This window comes from Trichosurus vulpecula, chromosome 6 (assembly GCF_011100635.1).
Source record: "Trichosurus vulpecula isolate mTriVul1 chromosome 6, mTriVul1.pri, whole genome shotgun sequence".
Taxonomy (NCBI): Eukaryota; Metazoa; Chordata; class Mammalia; order Diprotodontia; family Phalangeridae; genus Trichosurus; species Trichosurus vulpecula.
This window is the reverse complement of record NC_050578.1, coordinates 189,034,675-189,055,738: the sequence shown is the minus strand read 5'-3', so window position 1 is coordinate 189,055,738 and position 21,064 is coordinate 189,034,675. Positions and strand designations below refer to the sequence as shown.

Genomic DNA, 21,064 nt, shown 5'->3' with positions numbered 1-21,064 from the left:
TGGAGGGATGGTAGAGATTGCAGATCCATGAAAGTGTTTGAACAGAGATGAGCAAAATTAGGCCTAGAGAGGATAAATAGTATGTCCAACTTAATTTTTCTTCTGTTTCCCACACAAAAATCTTTTTAAATTAGACTGTTCTCTCAGAATTTTTTAAAATTTAAATGGAAAATCCTGATTTTTCATAAAGCCAAGCCTAATAAACTTGTTCTATTTCTTAAACCATTGGTAACTCTTCAGATTCCCAATTAAAATAAATATAACATTTCCTTATTAGAATGTATCCTGGCCTAAGTGCAGCAGAAAAAGAAACCCAGATATTTTCAAGTTAAGATCTTGTTCTCTCTTTTTTAAGACTTGATTTTTTTTAACAACAACAAAAACCCTCCTCTTCTAATAACAAACCCTCAAGGCATAGCTTAGTAATTGCTTTGCTTTCATACATCCATTACATAGCCCAGAAATAGAAGAAATAAAGTTTCAGGTAATAGATAGGTGCAGTAAAGTTAAATTACATAATAATGGTTATAAACTCAATTTATGCTTTCAGTGTAAAGGCCCAGCACAAAATGGTTCGTTCACTCAAGACTCTTGTGAGTCATCAAACATATCATTCCCAAGGGAGTAATAAAAGAGGGCTTGTCAATTCCTATCATGATCTGAAAGGATTTCATTGTATTGCTGGTGGGTATATAAAGATGGGATAGGGGGCCACCTTGCTGATTTACCCCAGGCCATCCTTTATTGAGTAGAATTAAGACTCCCAATTAACAGTTTTCATTTTCAAGGCTGCATATGCAAATGACTGATGGACACTGTCCAGTGCTTCTCATGTTTTCGTTTTTTAAAAAAAGGAAGAAAGAAACCTCCGCAAAATGCCCAGCATGGAAAGGACTCTTGGTTCTGACTTGTTCTTTTAACCCATAGCCACCCACACAAATCATGACATTGTCTTAAAAAATAAAGGAGAACAATGTATTTCACTGCAGATACTTCACTATTTGTCAAGTGGCCAAGGTCAATCACATATTCTTAATTGCTCCTTTTTTTTTATTTAAACCCTGAGAGGTGCCTCAAAGCTTTTTGTAGCATTGCCCAAAAGTTGTCTTTAAGCTTTTTTTGTCATTTTCTCATTTTTCATAGACTCATGGACTCTTGGGACTTTATTAATGAATGGAACTTCAAAGATCCCCTAATCAAGCCCTTTGTGTGCTGGTTGGGGCCACTGGGACCCAGAGTGGGGGAGTGACTAGCTCAAGGTCACACACTAGTTTAGTGATATCACGTGGATTTGAACCAGGGTCTCCTATCTTCCAGTCCAGCACACTTGTCTTAATAGCCCAATAGAAATGAGTGGGGCAGTGCTTTTCATGAAGTTCTAGAATATGCAGGCTTAGACTTTAACCGTTTGTTTGAAAGATTTCCAGAATCGTTCAACTTGGCTTTAACAACTTTGCAATTATTCTGGAGTTTATTGCCCTACAAGAAGAAAATCAACACCAGTTTACAAATTAAGGTACTACTCCATGTGGATATTTGTAGGTTTCAGACAAGACCTTGGTTATTGACAGATTATTTTTATTAGAACCTCACTGCTATGCCTTTTAAATAAATGCTTACTGAATGATTGATTTTTTAAAAGGAATACAGAATAGCCTTAGTAGTGATTATAATAGCTTGCATTATATATAGCAACAATTACTTTTCAAAGTGTTTTTGTATACATTGTCTTATTTGATTCTCACAACAACTTTTTGAGGGGGGTAGGTCAGGTATCATCCTCATTTTACAGATAGAAAATAAAGGTAATAGGAAATGTTCCCCAGTTTCTGCAGCTAAAGTCAGAGCTAGGATTACAGGTCTCCAGGCTCTTTGACCAATATTATTTCTATCATCCTCTACTGTCTCCCTAGTATTTGCTATAGTAGCCTATTACAAAGAGGTATAAGGTGCTATGGTAGTTTCCTGTAGCCAGTTTTATAATATCCTTTCTGAAATACACTGCACAGTATTCTTGGATCTTTTCAGTATGAAATTTTGCTCCAGGGACTGACCATTCTTCGTAGTCATTATTGAGTAAGCATTAAACACAGACAATAAATCACTTAACCCACGAGTGTTGAGTCCCGACCATGTAATCAGCACCATTAAGTACAGGAGCTAATTCTGTGTGGTACATATGGTCTTCAGAGTAACTCTCCCACATATAAACCAGCAAGTAAATCTACAGAGCAAGACTACTTCTCCCCTCACTCAGAATTCTAGGGGTAACACTGAGTGTGTTGTGAAGTTTTCTAACGCTATAGTTTAGAAGTCTCTCCAATTGTTGTTTGTTGTTTAGTCATTTCAGTCATGTCTGACTCTTCGTGACACCATGTTGGGGTTTTCTTGGCAAAGGACTTGGTGTGGTTTGCCATTTTCTTTCCCAGCACATTTTATAGATGAGGAAACTGAGGCAAGCAGGGTTAAGTGACTTGCCTAGGGTCACACAGGTAGTATGTATCTCAAATGGAAAAATAGAGACATAACTCCATAAACATCAATATGTAAGTAATGGAAAGATGAGCCTTTGCTCATGAAACGTGAGTGATGTGGTCTTCCTTATCTCAGCCCATGAGGAATCTTGGTGAGTATACTGAGGCCAGATTTGAACTCACAATGATGAGTCTTCCTGACTCCAGCCCTGGCAGTCTATCCACTGTACCACCTAGCTGCCCCTCCAATGTCAATCACCAATTAAGTCTGCCCAAAATCATTTTGACCAATTATCTTCAATATTATTGATAACCAGTTGATACCTCCTCAATATCAATTAACCTCACTTAATTAGCTTTTACAAGGGATATTTACTGAGAAGATATAGCAAGACATAACATACAAAAAACCTCCCAAATGAAGAGCATTACGACCTCTACCACCTTACTCCCCAGGTAGAGTGGGCTCTCTGACTTAAAGTGGTTGCCAAAAAAAATGTTCTTCCCATCAAGTTCTCTTCTAGGTGCAACGGAGACAATAAACGAGTCACTTTCTTGCTTTTAAAACAAGGTGTCTTGGTACCCTGGTAAATTCATTGCTGGGACTGAATCAAGCAAATCACTCCTTAGGGTTGGGTTCTGCCTAGGATTCAGCTACTTTGGCTGCTAGCAGGCTCCATTATGACTCTTGTCATCGGATCTTTTGAAACTTACAAGATCATTGGCTGGTCCGTTCCATCTCTAATACTCATTCACCTAAGATAGAAAAGAAGAAACATAACAGAAACAGTAGAAATAAAAAGTGATGTTCATTCACAGGTGATCAGGTGTGAAAAGGGCTCCCTTACCTGGAGGCTTACGTAATTTCTTCTCTCTCGCTTGAAAGAGAGAAAGAACTTTCATCTGTTTGTGTGTATATTCTCAGTTCTGGTTCAGCAGCCAATCAAAATTAATCACAGCATTGTAAACCAAATGGAAACTCTTTGTGAATATCCACACATGCACTGAATCCGACAATGGGTGTCTCAATATTCATCATTACACATTTCTAGAAGGATACTCACCAAGATTCCTCATGGGCTGAGATAAGGAAGACCACATCACTCATATTTCCATGAGCTTTTATTGGCTGGTCCTTCCATTACTTACATATTGATGTTTATGGAGTTATATCTATATTTTTCCCTACATATCCCACACAGTCATATCACATCAGAGATAATATAATTAAGTAATTGACTCCTCTCTGGAATCAAAGATCAATGCATTACCTATAACCCTTTTCACACACTGTGATTTTCCTTTGATTTGTAATTTTTTGGAGATTTTGGAGCCTCATTCTCATTGATACTTTGGCTTAGACTCATAGTTGGCCCAATGATTTTGCTCAAAAAGGGTGACATTTCTGATTGTTGCAGGCTAAGTTGCTTTTTTGATACTATTTATAAACAACCTTATTCAACTTGTTAATTCATTCGTTCATCCAACAAATACTTTGTAATTTGCCATACAGTAGAAAGACTAGTAAATTTGGATTCAAGATATCTGCATTTCAATCTCAAGTCTACTAGTTAAGACCAACATGACTTCAGGCTAATCGCTTCAACCCCATAGGGCTACACATCTATTGTCCAGTTATTTGCTGTCATCTATGTATGTATGTATGTATCCTATACAGAGGGAAAGTGTTGTATTGAGAACAATATTGATGGCACTGAAAAGGAACCTCATTGATGACAGTGACTTATCACTTAATGGTTAAGTTTAGCTTACAGACCGTATCTGTGAAACTTGTTATGAAGTTGGGTGTGACCACTATGACAGTAAAGGCTCGATGTCACCATTCCTCTGAAGGCATCATGTCCCATTTGGTCTCTGAAAGGGCAAGATGTTCTTGAGGCTGCTCGCCTGTGTGTCACTCAAAATTCATCTCTAGTTTTCAGTGAAGAATATTGATAGGCTAGGAAAAGGGAATAGAGAAGGAAACAATCAGCTGTGCTGAGCCTCCATTTTTTCTTCAGCTCTAATTTTTTATGATCTTATATGATACTTCAAATGTAATCTTTAGGTTGGTGCCAATGTCTGTCTGCCTTCTACTAGATCAGCTGAGTTATTTATGTATGGCTCGTAGTGGACAGAGTGCTACACTGGACAGCTGTCAACTTGCATGAATTCAGAGCCTGGTTCTGATGCTGAACAGCTGGGTGACCTTTCTAGTCTTCTTGAACTTCACTCCCCCTCACTCACCCGATGATCCAGCTACACTGGCCTGTTTGCAATACTTACACAGGACCACTTCTTATCTCTACACCTTGCACAGACTGTCCCCCGTGCGTGCAGTGCTGTCCCTTCTCACCTCTAATTCTGTTTCCCTGGATTCCTCCACATCTCAGCTCATATCACTTCTGCAGGAAGCTTTTCTCAGTCTCTTCAGCTGCTAGCATTTTCCCTTCAGAGATCACCTTGCTTCTACTCTGCATATATTTTGGATGGACCTAGTTATGTATATGGTATCTCCTCCATTAGAGTGTAAGCTCCTTGAGGGCAGGGACTATTCCTTGTACTCATATATATATATAAAGTGTTTAATATAAAGTGTTTAATAAATTATTTTATATACATATATATATGTATATATATATATGTATATATATATAAAGTGTTTAATAAATTATTTTATATTGATGAGGCACATATAAAGTGTTTAATAAATTATTTTATATTGATGAGGCAGACTTCTTCTTCCCTCTAAGCCTTACTTTCCTCATCTATAAAGAGATGATTATAATACATTGTTTACCTCACAGGACTTTTGGAAGGAAAGCCTTTTTTTCATCTTAAATATACTACAGGAACATGAATTATACTATAATAAATATCCAAAGAATACTATTTAGTAGTAAAAAATTATTAATTGAAATTAAGATGAATTGATTAAATTTAAAATATTAAAATTAATATTAAAGATTAAAAATGTTTAATCACCTAACAGTAGCACTTCGCATTAATATTTGGCTGCTCAGTATTGCTTGAGGCCACTAATGACTAGCATTACAATTTAATTTAGAAGACAGTCCTCAACCCTGTCCATTATATTTTCCCCCACTGTGTTTTAAATAGTGTTAAGTGTTACAGTAATTACATTTGTAGTAGTAAAACATTCATGAGTAATTCCAGTAATTATTTTTTTAAATTGTCATCAAACAAGAAAAAGTATAAAGGAATCCATGTAAGAAGGGAAGTTCAATTGCCTAACTAACTAACCTGGCTGTAATCTTGAATATGCAGGCATTTACAGATGAGTACGCATGCTTCTCAAATCACACACTATTTGCTCCCCAATTAGAAAATAGCTAAGTGTCATAAACATCTGGTGATACCAAAGATTAAGAACCCTATTGCAATTTCAGTACTGTTTGTCATTGTTTTTTTTAAACTTCAAGGATTATTTTTTTTATTACTGCAATAACCATTCACCAAATGAGAAATCAGTCTTTGGGAGATCCTAAAAACCTTACTCAAGCAATTTATTTTCAGAAACACATTTCTTATTTTGTGTCTTACATTTTCTAATTTTTGAGTCAATAACAAGATAAATTTCCATTGTGAATCCACAAGCTACAAGCTTCAGAAATATAAGTTGCATGTAAAAAAAAGAGGTAATATTTTTAAAACAATTACACAAATATGGATGGTGGATAAACTATTATTTTACCAAAAGTCACAAATACTTTGCAGACTTGTCAGTCTTGTCTTTTAGGCTAAGTGCTATTTTTATGACAATTAAATGAATGGAGATAGAATGAGAGTGAATTCCTTCCAGACAGTACCCAAAGGAGTTGGTTATTTTCTTCTTGTAGCTTTTTTTCCCTCACACATTTCTTCCAAATGCTTATTCTATTATTATTAGAACCTAGAATTCAGAACTGGAAGAAAGCTAAGAGGCTATTTAGTTGAACCCCCTCATTTTATAGATGAGAGACTGAGGGGCATAGAAGTTAAGTGACTTTTCCAAGGTAACTCAAGTAATAGTGAATGATGTAGAATTTGAATTCAGGTCTTATGATTCCAAAGCCATTGTTCTTTCCACTGCACCAAACTGCCTTTTAATGTTTAATTATATTCCTGTTATACAAAGAGAAACTATTTGTTCTCTTTATTCCAAAATCCCATTAGTCCATGTTTTTTGTATCCTTTCATTTTCTGTTATGAAAGATTAATGTATTCTTGAATAGCTTCACTACTTGAACTTTTAATAGAACAAAAAAGAAACTTACCATCCATTATCTTACTGCTTTTCTGAATCGGAATCATAAATAATGATCATTAAAATGGGTAACAATATTATAATGAGAATATTTTGTATTTAGGTATTTTGGCCTATGTTTATTTTCATTTCCCCATTGAATAATGTTCCCTTTGTCGTCACTTATTTGTACTTCCTACCTCATAGGATTGTTGTGAGGAAAGCATTTTGTAAACTTTAAAGGACTAGCTATTTTCATCATCATCTTCATTTGGAAAAGACTCAGAACACAAAAGTCTTAAGTAACAGTCCTATGAAAGAATTCTCAGTGGAAAAAAATTCAGAAATGATGGTTCGGAGATTTATTTGCAGAAGTTGAAAAGAAGTGGACCTTTATCAAACATAAATTCTTCCATTTTTATATTAGGCACTATTTAAGAGAATACTATTCAGTACAAATGGAACAGTAATTTACTAAATGAGATTCCAGCAAAATCTTTAAAAGCAAACACATAATTTATTCTTTCTTTGCTATATAGGTATTAAGAAAATCTGGCAAAACTGTGATAAACCTTACTCATTTCTACTCTTTTCCAGTGGGAAGAAAGCATGAATCTATCTATATTAAGAACTAGAATGCTGATTCATTATATATCTGAGATGTCTTTTTTATTAACTAGTCATTTTTGCCTTAAAAATAGACTTTATTGGTGTTCTTATTATAATTTCCTTTTAAATTTTAAAAACAAAAATAATCAAAGAAGTTCAGGAATAAATCAACTACCTAAAATAAATGCTGTGTTTTTTTTTTTCTATTGCAGTGTGGAGACAATTAATGATGGAAACTTTCACATAGTGGAACTGATTGCAATGGGTCAGAGTCTGTCACTATCCGTTGATGGTGGAAGCCCCAAAACCATTACCAACTTATCAAAGCAATCCACTCTGAATTTCGACTCCCCACTTTATGTAGGAGGTAAGGAACTGTCTAAACCCAAGCATTTCCTGACATGAGCCACTCCTATTAAAAGAAGGTTAAACAAGATTATTACAAAGATGTGATTCCCCAGCTGTTACAGAGTTGTGGATTGGTACTGACTGATGACTAAAGAGAAAGACAAGCCAGCTAGAAAGATAAGTAATGGAAAAAGGAGGACTGCTCTTGGATCTGAGACAAGGGTTTTAGTCTAGGCCCTTCAACTGACAAGTTGTATGACCATGAGCACTTCTAAGTTCTAACTTCCTAAGCTGTAAAATAAGGGAATTGGACAGGTGAACTTTTAAATCTAAAATTCGGTCATTAATTCTCCTTAGTGTTAAATAGGCCTCTTCTAACTTTGAGTATGTTTATACTGGCTATCTTCTCTCCCTGTGATCCATAGTTAGAATTTTCAAATATTACTACTCTGAACTAAATCATAAATGAAGAAAAATTTCCTTATAGACATGAGATGTTTTTTATCCTTGAAAGGTGCAATAATCTCATTGATTAATTGTTAAAGCACTTTACAAACCCATTATGTTCCCAGTGCCCATGGTGAAAGGAAAGCCACTTCCCCGTTAGAAGTTGTAATCGGAGAATCTCTGATGTGCCTAATATAGTGTCTGCAATATTTTAGTTATTTAATAAATGTTTGTTAATTGATTAAAACATAGTAGTGCATTTTGGCACTAGATACTAACTGCCAAATATGACTGTTCAAGAAAAAGATGGTGCCTACTAAGGGCAGTCAGTTAATAAGCATCTTTAAATGTTTAGTATGGTCTATGCTGTGTACTAACTGCTAAAGAAAGAAAGGCAAAGTATAGTCCCTGACCTAACTGAGCTCACCTTCCATTGGGGAAAACATGTAAAAAAATTGTACATACAATATACAGCATAAATTGCAGGTAATCTTGAAAGAAAGACCCTAGCAGGGGGTTGGGGAGGGTGGACTGGGAAAGGCCTTTGGTAGAGGTAGGCTGGGAGCTAAGTCTTAAGGGAATTCAAAGAAGTCTGGGGAAGAAGTAAAAAGAAAGAACATTTTAGGCATGGGGGGCAGCTAAGGGAAATAGGGTGTCACGTGTGAGAAGCAGCAAGGAGGCCAGTGTCACTGAATCATACAGTATGTATAGAGAAGTATGGTGTTAGAAGACCAGAAAGCTACAAGGGGACAAAATTGTGCAGGATATTAAAAGCCAAACATGACATTTTACATTTTATTCTGGAAGTGGTAAGGAAATACTGGAGTTTATCAATCAGGTGGGTGACATAGTCAGACCTGCCCTTTTAGAATCATTACTTTGGTAGCTTAGAGAAGGGAATGGGGGGAAATTTGAGGTATGGAAATCAATCAGCCACCTATTGCAGTAGTGTAGGAGTGAAGTGATGAGGGCTTGAACCAGGGGGATATGCTCTGTGAGTTGAAAAAAGGGGGCATATATGACAGATACTGTCAAAAGAGAAACAATAAGATTTGACAGCATTTGATATATGGAGTGCCTGTGAGTGAGGAGTTAAAGATAACACTTAGATTGTGAGCCTGGATGACTGGGAACAACAATAATAGAGAAATTCAAAAGAGGAGAGAATTTAGGAGAAGAGATAATAAGTCCTACTTTGGATATGCTGAGTTTGAGATGCCTGTGGGACATCCTGTTCAACACGTCCAAGAGGAGGTTGGTAATGCAAGCCTAGAGCTATATAAGTTAGAGCTATATAAGTAAATCTAGGAATCATCTTCATAAGAGTGATAATTGGTCCCGTGGGAGTTGATGAGATCCCAGCAAGGTAGAATAGAAAAAGAAGGGAAGAGGATCCAGGACAGAGCCTTGGGAGATAGCAATATTAGTGGACATGATCTGAAGGAAGATGTAACAAAGGAACTGGGAAGCAGAGCTCAGACTACAAAAGTGAACCAGGAGAACAGGGTAATGAAAACCCAGAGGAAAGAGTTGTGTTAAACTCTATCAAAGGTTGCAAAAAGTTCAAGAAGGAAGAGGTTTAAAGGGGGGCCCTAAGTTTCAGCAATTAAGATATCATCGATAACTTTGGAATGAGTAGTCTCAGTTGCATGATGAGGTCGAAATACATTTCAGAGGATTTGGAAGAAAAGCAGACAGGAGCTCTTGTGTCAAGGACCAATAAAAGCCTCTCTCTTTACCCCAATCAATACACATTCATAGTCTCTTGCTAAATTTATGAAACTCTGATTATTTCTAAACTATGAGTTATACTGATCTTTTTGGAAATGGTCGGTTATATGTTTTTTTTTTTTCGAAAAACTAGCCCGTTGTGTCTTGCAACAACGGACACAAACAAATGCATGTAAAATAATTACACAAAGAGTAAAAAGACAGCAACTGGGCAGATTCTCGTGTGTGACTTGGACACTGAGTTTCATTTCTTTATGGTCACTCCTCATACACTGCCAAAATAAAAATAGCATCAAAAGCTATGTAAATATCAGGGGGTATACCCCAGCCCCAAACCTTAGGAAAAGAGGCTGATTTTGGAGATTGTTTCATTACTCCAAGGTGCCCATAATCTAATAAACCGGAGCACATTCTCCTTGAGTGAAGATTCCAAATCATGCCTTTTCATCCTGGGAGACCTCACTTCTCCATAAAAGGACTTCAGGCAAAGGCCGGATGAGTATTTCCCAAGAGTATTGTAGTTGAGAATCTTTTGGGGTAGGACTAGCTGATTACAGAGGTCCCTTGAAACTCTGGAATTCTGAATTTTGTCCATGTCTTTCCATAAATCTATTGTAAAGTATTTACAAGATGCCTTGGAGTGCATTTTCTGTCTTATTTAATGTTTCAGCAGGGAGTTTATTGATACCTGCTGTGCTACATGATTTACCTAATTCAATCCAGCCCGATCTCCTCTTCTTCCTATTTAGCTTTAGACCCAGCTCATTGTCCATCTGTAGCACTTGTCCAGGAGATATTAGCGTCAGTGTCACATGTGGGCTTTTCATCTGCTTTCCTTTCCTTTCACTGCAAGACCAGACAACCTCCTTTCTTACTCTAGTATGCCATTTGTGATGTCCTTTATATCTCTTCCCACAGCCAAGTCATCATTGGTCACATTCTAGTCATCAGTAAAGGAAACTAAGGTGGTGTAGTGGATTGAGCACTGGACTCAGAACTCAAAAAGTTCAAATCCTACCTCAGACACTCCAAGCCATGTGACCCTAGGCAAGTTATCTAATCTTTCTGAGCCTCAGCTTCCTCATCTGTAAATTGGGCATGAAAATAATAGCAGCTATCTCACAGTTTCTTGGTGATCTTTACATGAGACAACATATATAAAATGCTATATAATGTTAGCTCTTGATAGTAGGATCAGTATGCTACAACCTACTTAATATCAGCTTGCTGTTTCATATGTTTTTCCATTGCCTTGCATTCATTTTGTGATTTTCATATCTCTGAAATACAGATGTTCCATGATTCGCAGCCATATAGTATTACTGGGAAAATACTGGCATTAAAAATAGCGGCTTTTGTAACAGGGAGCAGTTGGGCAATTTTCCAGATATTATCCAGCCTGCTGCCTTTCAGTCCATTTGGACCCATCCCATTGTCTTCATTGCTTGTCCAAGAAATATTCAGTATCATAAATTGGTAGTGGATTTGTTTTATTTAAAAAGTATACCTCTTATTTGAACACACACGCACCTACTTGCATTGCAGTTGGGGCAAAAATTGCTAGGTTTGGATAAGCATACAACTACAGAACTACATTGGAACTTACCTGATGTTATACCAGTTGCTCATCTGCCCCCACTAGTCCCGGACCCATGAATATAGACAGTAATTATCAAAAGGTGTTGTAGGTAAGGGAAGACTTGTAGCAAGAGTAGAGAATCAATGTGCTAACAAAGGAACATGGTGATGACTCACTTGTAGTATTACTATAGTATTACTGTAAGTATTATATATAAATATTATATATTACTATAAGTATTAATTTAAAATGAATTTCTAATGTCACTCATAATCACCCTAACAACAAATCCCAAACATGATTTAAGGAGTAACCAGCATCATTAAAATAGGTAAATAGAGAGGCAGCTAGGTGGTGCAGTGAGTAGAGTAACCGCCCTGGAGTCAGGAGTACCTGAGTCCAAATCTGGCCTCAGACACTTGACACACTTGTTAACCTGTGTGACCTTGGGCAAGTCACTTAACCCCAATTGTCCTGCCTTCCCCCCTGAAAAAAAAGTAGGTAAATAGTTTCTCAAAGTGACTAATTCGAAGGATAGCTCTCATTTGCCTGTGTATGATCTTACTTAGAATTCAAAATGGTTGTGAAAGGAGATATCGTCTAGTCTAACTTACACATTTTAAAGAGGAGGAAATAGACCAAGAGAGATTAAACGACTTGCCCAAGAGTAGACGTGTAATAAGCAAAAGAAGCAAGATTTGAACCCAATTCTTCTGACTCCAAATCCAGTGATTTTTCTGTCATTTGAGGAAAATCTGAAAATTACTTCAATAATGCTTCACTGAATCTGTGACATCATCAATATGAATATACCTTCCAGCAGTATAGATGACAGCCCATTCATGCCTTACCAGCTAATATGACTTTTCAACAAATCCTGCCATAAATCTTCCACAGGGATTGACCTAATGTTCTGCAGGCCTTCCTTTGGGTCTTTTCACATTATATTGTGCCAATAGAGCACATGGATTACCATCTTTTATCCTTCTCTCTTACTGTACAACTGGTTCACTTCCATTTCCAGTCACTCATGTCTTAAATAATATATTTTATCCCACTTCCTATAATTCATCACTAGTAATATGCTATAGCCCACTTACTGCCAAAAATACATTTTTCCACATTGTCTTTTGTTGTTTTTCAGTCATGTCTGACTCTTTGGGACCCCATTTGGTGTTTTCTGGGCAGTAATACTGGTGTGGTTTGTCATTTCCTTCTCCAGCTCATTTTATAGATGAAGAAACTGAGGCAAGGAGGGTTGAGGGACTTGCCTAGGGTCACACAGCTAAGTGTCTGAGATCAGATTTGAAGTCAGAAAGATGAGTCTTCCTGGCTCCAGGCCCAGAATTCTGTCCACTGAGCCACCTATCTGCCCTCCATTATCTTTTGAGTAACCCTCAATTTTGGTTCTTTAGAAATTATGGCATTCCATGGTTACATGGCACTACCAGAAGATTAGGTGTCCTAAAGTAGAGTTTTGTTTCAGGAAAATATTTAGGATCATTAAAAAACACTGCGTACTTTCACAAACGCAATCCATTCCTCTCTTGGTCCTAGGCAGCTAGTGGTTCAACAGATAGAGACTTGGACTTAGAGTCAGAAAGACTTTGGTTCAAATCCTGCCGTAGACACTTACTAGTTTTGTGACCATGAACAACGATAGGCAGGGTCTACCGATGATAAAAGAAGAGTCATTCTGTCAGCCTCGCTTCCCCGCCCCCACCCCTGCCAATTCATGTCTATAGCCTAGATAGACGTGGCTAAAGCCATTGCTGAATGTTAGGAGAGAGGGGAAAAAAGGTCATTTTTACAAGCAGGACCAACTGAGCAAATTGGTTATGATGTAATCTATATTATATATAATATATAATGTAACAGATATAATTATATATACATATATACATACATACATATACACATAGATATGTGTTTGTGTATATATGTGTGTGTGTATATATATGTGTGTGTGTATATATATGTGCATACATATATATATAAAAATATGTAAAATGTCTAAGCGAATCCAATGAGAAGGGAAGAGTAAAAACAACCTGTAAGTTCTGTGGCCCTAGCTGAAAGGCCTCAGAAGGAACATTCATATTTTGTCAGAATAAACTCACAAGAAAATTTGTCTTGGCTCACTTTAAAAACTTTAACCCTCCTAGCAGAACTCACGCCAAATAGGAGAGGGAGAGTTGTCTCACCAAGCTGTCTTTATGGGCTTAGCATAGGGGATGAATCAGGGCTCTCTTGACTCAGTTAGAGCATGGCATAATATAAGGATCGCTGTCCCTGGTGTCAATAGATCTGGTTTCAAATTCAGGTCCCTTCTTAGTCCTGTGCCCTAGAACAAAGTCAACTATCCACCCCAAACCTCAGTTTCCGCATTTGCAAAACAAGGCTAATCCTACCTGCATTCCCTTCTCATCAGGGTTGCCATAAAGTGCTTCACATCACTTAACTGTGAGACGATTATTATGTACTTGCCCTTGATCTTGATTTTGTAAGGTTTTAATTAAAAAAACTGTTTTGTCAAGTCTTTTGAACTGCTATGGGAGGGAAGAGTGAAGAGGTGAACAGCAGCACGGGGAGGTATAACCTTGAATAGAAAATTCACTTTGAAATAATGATGACTGAATAGCTTTTGATAATTTTTTTCAACTTGTCTATAAATAAATGAAGTTTTATTCTTTTTAAAACACAGAGACATTTTTATTCTTTTTTTCAGTTCCTAATTTCTCTCTCCCTCTCCCCCCAACACCACCCAATGAGGATGCAAGAAAAACAGAATCTATTGCAAATATGTATAGTCATGTAAAAGGCAGTCCACATTAGCCTATTCTGATTTTTTTTAAAGAAAAAAATATGCTTCAGTCTGCACTCTGAGTCTATGAGTTCTCAATCTGGAGGTGAATAATAGCGTATTTCATCATGAGGCCTTGGGAAATGTGGTTGGTGTTGTGTTGATCAGTTGCATTTTGTAGTTGATTATCTTTACAATATTGCCATTACTGTGTAGATCTACACAGGTTCTGCTCACTTCACTTTGCCTCAGTTCATATAAGTCTCAGATGTTTGTGAAACCATCTCCTTCATCATTTCTTAGAGGACAAGAGTATTCCATCACATCCATATGCCACAACTTGTTCAGCCATTCCTCAATTGATAGCTATCCCCCCAGTTTCTAATTCTTTACCACCACAAAAAGAGCTGCTATAAATAATTTTATGTATTTAAATTCTCTTCTTCTTTCTTTGATCTCCTTGGGGTGTAGCCCTCAGAGCAGTTTTCCTGGATCAGTGATCCTACACAGTTTAATAGACTGATAATGGGGTTTTATGGGCCTGAGAGGACCTCAAAATTAGGGTACTGTATTAGGAATACTACTGATAAAAGCTGCATCCCTCAGATTCATTGGGAGGAAATGAGATCTGCCAGAATTCAAAGCCTCAAAGCCTACTCTGTTGGTCTATACCAGCAATTTATACTACCAAGATCAGAATATAAGGCACACTGAGCAGATTATATAGTCCTTCCTTAGGTAGAGAGGGATGTATGTATAAGAGAAGAGAAGGGAATCTGCTTGCACAGATGTATCCAGACTTTCTCTTGACCCTGAGGTGAACTGATTGACTGCTGCATCAGCAACCCATCCAGGGATATTTTTTTCCCAAAGCCTGGCTTAGACCTTTGGAAAAATTGTTCCATTCTGCCAATATAGGGATTACCCAATGACTGTCACTTGTGGTATGTATACACAAACACACACACACACACACACATTCATTATATTTTCTTCTGTGGTTGTAAATTGTTTGCCAAGCTATCCCATTTTTAGTTATTAATGTCTTGAGTTGGAAGACTCCCTCTCAATTAGTGACTGAAAAGGAGATGAATGAATCACACACCCTTCCCCAGTGGTTAGTTCTTTCTTTCCAAAGTTAACCATTCCACTGAGCCCTGACCACATCCCATGCAGTATTGCCTCTGACAGATCAGAGTCTAAAAATCACAGGGGCCTATTGACATGGGCCCAAATGATCAGCCTGATAGTCACTTCTCCCTGGGTAGTATAATACAAGTACATTCATTCATAAGATCTTAGCATGGCTGTGGGTCAGGAAAGACAACTGCCCTCTAACGGTGGTGTGTTCTTTTCCAAGGAATGCCCGGAAAGAACAATATTGCAGCTCTGCGCCAAGCCCCAGGACAGAATGGCACCAGTTTCCATGGATGCATTCGCCACCTATACATCAACAGTGAACTTCAAGACTTCAGGAAGGTGCCTATGCAAACAGGCATTCTGCCTGGTTGTGAGCCATGCCATAAAAAGGTGTGTGCCCATGGAACGTGCCAAGCATCAAGCCAGTCAGGTTTCACCTGTGATTGTGAAGAAGGATGGATGGGGCCACTGTGTGACCAGCGGACCAATGATCCCTGTCTTGGAAATAAGTATGTCCTGATGGTAACTTGTATTGAATGTTAAGGGGAAGAGGGAACTAGAGGGGGAAGAGGCTGTTTACAAAAAGGGAACTCTCAAGCCGTCACTGTTATATCTCTCATATCCATTCATTCATCTAAATGAATATCCCTCCCTGCTATGCATCCTGTTTAATGCATTTCTATTCTCTTGGGTTTCTTTTTCTTCCCCTCTAGATGCATGCATGGAACCTGCTTGCCAATCAATGCGTTTTCCTATAGTTGCAAGTGTCTAGAAGGTCACGGAGGTGTCTTATGTGATGAAGAGGAAGAGCTGTTTAACCCCTGCCAGTCCATTAGATGTAAACATGGAAAATGCCGACTTTCAGGGCTCAGACAGGCCTATTGTGAATGCAATAGTGGATACACTGGGGAAAGCTGTGACAGAGGTAAATAAAACTGCTTTGTTCATATTATTCAGGGCTGTGATGGAGGGTATGAAAGCCTTCAGAAATGAGGGTGTTTCTTTTTGCAAAATGGAAAAAAATATAGGATACCAAATTTTCACTATCAACAAAGACTTTTACATTTTTTTCCTTTTAAATGACTTAGTAAAGGCCCTGGGTGAGAAACACTTCAAGCCTCTGCACCAACATTAAATAGAAATATGGAATTATTTTCCTATCAATTTGTTCTGCTGCAAAATCATTTGGGTTTTTTTTTCCTTTACCCAGAAGCATTTTTTTTTTTGCTTTGTTCAACTATCCCTTTTACCTTCTGTACCTTTCAATATTTATTGTTTCTCTACTTTCTTCAACTGAGAAGCCAGATTTTATACCCCTGCTTCTAGTTTTGTCACAAACTCTGCTTTTGACCTCTTAGGTCCAAATGATTTATCACAGCAAATTATGCAGGTGAGATAGATGAAAATGGAGTGACTCTTTTTAGTCTCACCTTTCTCCTTTTCCTTTTGTCTATCAAAACTTGCCCTCCTTTTCCACTGCAGCTGGCATTTATTTATTTTGTTTTGTGTATCAGTGTGACCAGATTTAAGGAACGTGCCCATAGAAGCTTTTAGCAGATGTCTCCTTTTGAGCTGGTTTATACTTGGGTAATTTATGAAGTTAGTGGAATGTAACTTGTATTAAGTAACAGATTGAATAATATTAAACTCCAGGTCTAATAAATTAAATTGTATGCTCTCAGAAACAGTTCCCTCTGGTAAACAAAACCAGCTGTTAGTCATGTAAAAAACTAAAGATGTGTATTTTTGTAATAAAGGAAAAGATTTAAGAATCCAATTTTCTTGTCACTGAAATAATACTGTATTTATAGTCAGTATACCTAACATTTGTTTTGCTGAGAATAAGAGAATACAAAGAAGTTTCGTTGTTGTTTTTGGAGTGTTTTTTTTAAACAATACAGGGCTGTGGCACCAGCTAATAAGATATGCCAACTGGATCCCAACACTAAAAATAGCAATAGCATTTTTAAAATGGCATCTTCTGAATTGAATTTGGGATCCTCTTCTTATGGAGCACATGACCTACTGGTGTTTTCTGTTCTTTCCTAGAAGTCTCTTGTCGAGGGGAACGCATCCGAGATTACTATCAAAAGCAGCAGGGCTATGCTGCTTGCCAAACGACCAAAAAGGTATCCCGACTAGAATGTAAAGGCAGCTGCTCAAATGGCCAGTGCTGTGGACCTCTGAGGAGCAAGAGACGGAAATATTCTTTTGAATGCACTGATGGGTCGTCCTTTGTGGACGAGGTTGAGAAAGTGGTGAAATGTGGCTGTACGAGGTGCCCCTCCTAAACATGTCCCCAGCACCTTTGTCTTTGAAAATGTTGTATACTTATTGACCATGTCGGACTAATTAATGCTTCATAGTGGAAATATTTGAAATATATTGTAAAATACAGAACAGACTTATTTTTATTATGAGAATAAAGACTTTTTTTCTGCATTTGCAAAAGATTGAAGTGCTTGAACTAAGACTTCTCCTAGGCCAGAGGAGCTTTGAAGAAAGACAATACAAAGAGCATTACAGCAGTGAAGGAAAGAAGTGTAACTGCTTTTAACGCGGATTCTTCTTTATAACATGCTGAAGACAAATGGATGCAATACCCAAGGGACATTCAGCCTACAGAGCATTGATGAAAGATTGATCTGAACAGAAGGCCTACTATATGTGCACTCATTCATATCAGTACATATCACTGTTCCATTAGAGCATACCAAGCGTGCGCGCATATGCACACACACACACACACACACACGCAAACACATGACAAATACATGCACACACATATGAATGAGGATGCAAGTTGGGTGAATGGGAATCCAGAGTGTACAGATAAGAGTGTTTTGGGTATAATTGGAAAATATCCTGAAAAGACAGGTTCCAGTAATGGAAAAAAGGATTTGGTTTAAAACATGAGAGGAATGAGATCTCTTAAAATATTCTCAAAATATATTCTTAACATCAAGCATGTTAGCAAAAGAAGCACACAAAAGTGTTCATCTACCTTTTTCCAGTATTAATTTTTTGTAATATAATGTTAAAGGAGACACAAAACCAATAGATTATTGATGGATAAATTAGTAATATGATTTTTTTGTTTCTATGAGTTTAAACAGCCCTATACAGTATTCAGTTTCATTGAGAAATATTTATTATATCAAAGTACTTTGTACTTAACATTTTAGGCCATCCCTTTTACTGTTTTTCAATGGTTTAATATATATTAATTTATATTTGTCCTGATATTTTTGTATTTTGGATTTTTTAAGAATTAAAATCAGGATTTATTATTATTATTATTATTTTTGCAATAGGACTAACATAGCCTGTTGTCTTGGGGTAAATATTTTTGGTCTGGTTGCTTTTTCTTAGCATCTGCCCTACGGTGTCACTAAAAGAACCTAAAAGCAAAAGTGACCATTTGACTTTTGGTTATAAATGTTATCAACATTCAGGACATTTCCCAAGAATCTGTAAAGTATGAGAGGAAAATGTCATCATGTCAGATGGCAACTGTAGAGAAGGGAATGTTCCCAGTTCAACATATACATCCCCTAAATAAGATGGTGTATAGAAAAATCACACTAGAAAATAGATCTTTTTACAAATTATTATTTCCTCAGAGTTCTTTACCCTTCAAAACTGTTATATCAAGAACTGTGACTTTTCTTCCCAAATAATAAAAACTACTTTATTACCCTGTTCCCTATGTTAACATGTTTGCTGCTAAATGACAACGTAGAATTGGTAATGATTTATAGTGGGTTGTGCTCTTCTTTCTTTAAAATCCCAGGGTACCCTGTAAAAATGCAGATGTTTCTTTCCAATTTTTTAAACCAAGAAAATTAGATGTACATGTATAATGCAGTGTGCTTTGTCTTATCTGGACTAATATCAGTAATGCTACTGATGTTTGTAAATTAAACAGATATTTACTTCATTAACAGCTTGGTGGCATTCTTAGAAACTCGGAAATTTTTAGGGGGGCTCTCCTTAATTAATAGATGTTATTCAAAGTTGTCATGGTGGGAGGAGGGGTGGAAGAAAACATGTGCCTTTTTATTGCATGCTTAACATGACATTGCATCACAGACCTGGGAATGGCCACAGGAAAACAGTGTTAAATACGAAGGCGGAGCTTTGTGTAAACAAATTCTAATGTGAAGTTATTCCATGGGGCATTTTCAGGTGAATTCTGTCTGAGCCAAATATGTTTCTCTATTATCCCAGCCACAATTAGTACTAGGCAGGAGAAGCAAGCTTTGGAAAGTGGAAAGAGCACTGTATTTGAGAAGCTGAGTTTGAATACCAGCTATACTGTATATATCCTATGTGACCTTGGGAAGTCACTTAACTTTTCTGGGCCACAATAACACAAAGAATTTAGATTAAATCAGTGGTCCTAATGGTTTTTTTTTAATTATATAAGCTCCTTTCTACAACAACAACAAAATGTGCTATGAATGCCTAGAGTAATTTGATATGCTACTCATAAGCAAGTTCTTGCTGCTTAAGGTACCAGTAAAGAATTTTTTATTGTGAACCTCTTGGACGACTCTTATGAATCCCAACAGAGTTTGAGATTCATTAAAAAGAAACCATTGGAATAGATTATCTCTAAAAGCCCTTCCAACTCTAAAGCTTAGTGTCTGACCTATGATTTAAAAAAGAAAAGCAAATATATATATATTCTTCATTTCACTTATACTCTTGGGGCATGCCATTTAGGACAGAGAGGAATAGGTTGGTTCCAATGAGTAATTTTCATCCTCCCAGACAAAGTCTTTATTGTACCTTCATTTACTTGTTTGTTCATTCATTTACTTTGTAGTCATTGAAGTCTTATCTCTTGGGTGCAATGTTGAGTGATGTTTATTATTGAACCAAAATGTTTATGAAGGTAAAGCAATATTTACTTTAGATTTATGTTTGCTATTTTTCTTGGACCCGTGTTTGTTTCTTTTGAATATATTAATGTGAACAGTGTTTACCTTAAAGACCAGTGAAGATGAAACATCAGACAGAGCAAAACGACTCTGATTTTGATACAATGTAAAACCTTTTCTATTGATCAAAATGAAGATGTGGCATATGCTAAGTGGTGTTACTGCAAAGGCATTCCTCTGGGATACCACCGGGAGTTCACTCTCTGTTATAGATTTTTTTTTGTTTAAGAAAAATGCCGACTTTGAACCCAAAGTGGAGTCTGAGTAGTTTTCAGATTGTATTTTTCTCCTCCTTGCTGCTGAATGTGCAAAATAAACAAAAAAATGCAGCCACTGTTGAGCTTGGAATTGATTAAATGGTTCACAGAGCATTATTTGCTTAGACACAAGCTCCTTGGGGCAAGTAGACCTCACTTCAAGGCTATCTGCAAAACTTTGACCTTACCAAATGGCTAAATTAAAAGGTGATTATTCATTTTGTAAAGTATTCTTCGCTGCCTGAGGTTCACCACAGAATCTCTCTAAATAGACCATACTTCTATTGAATTTCAAATATAATCAAATACATCTTCCCTCCCCCCCCCCCCGAGAAACATATCTATTGTGTAAAGTGAGTTAAGCTTGTAATCAACAAGAACATTTTAACATACTTCATACATCCAATGTTAAGTTCTTAAAAAGTGATTTAGGACATTAAGAAACTTCTTAGATTTCACATTAGTGAACGATAATAATATGAAT

General features: G+C 36.9%; 1 protein-coding gene across 1 annotated transcript in view; it reads left to right on the top strand.

Moving 5' to 3' along the window:
- The window catches only part of SLIT2 (slit guidance ligand 2), a 188,185-nt gene extending 169,568 nt beyond the window's left edge, over window positions 1-18,617 (top strand). Inside the window, exons 32-35 of the mRNA XM_036765066.1 lie at window positions 7,542-7,696; window positions 15,598-15,886; window positions 16,091-16,302; window positions 17,427-18,617. Coding sequence (XP_036620961.1) covers window positions 7,542-7,696; window positions 15,598-15,886; window positions 16,091-16,302; window positions 17,427-17,668 — 898 coding nt within the window. The 3' untranslated portion in view covers window positions 17,669-18,617. The remainder of the gene's footprint in view (window positions 1-7,541; window positions 7,697-15,597; window positions 15,887-16,090; window positions 16,303-17,426) is intronic.
- Window positions 18,618-21,064: the final 2,447 nt, after the last annotated feature.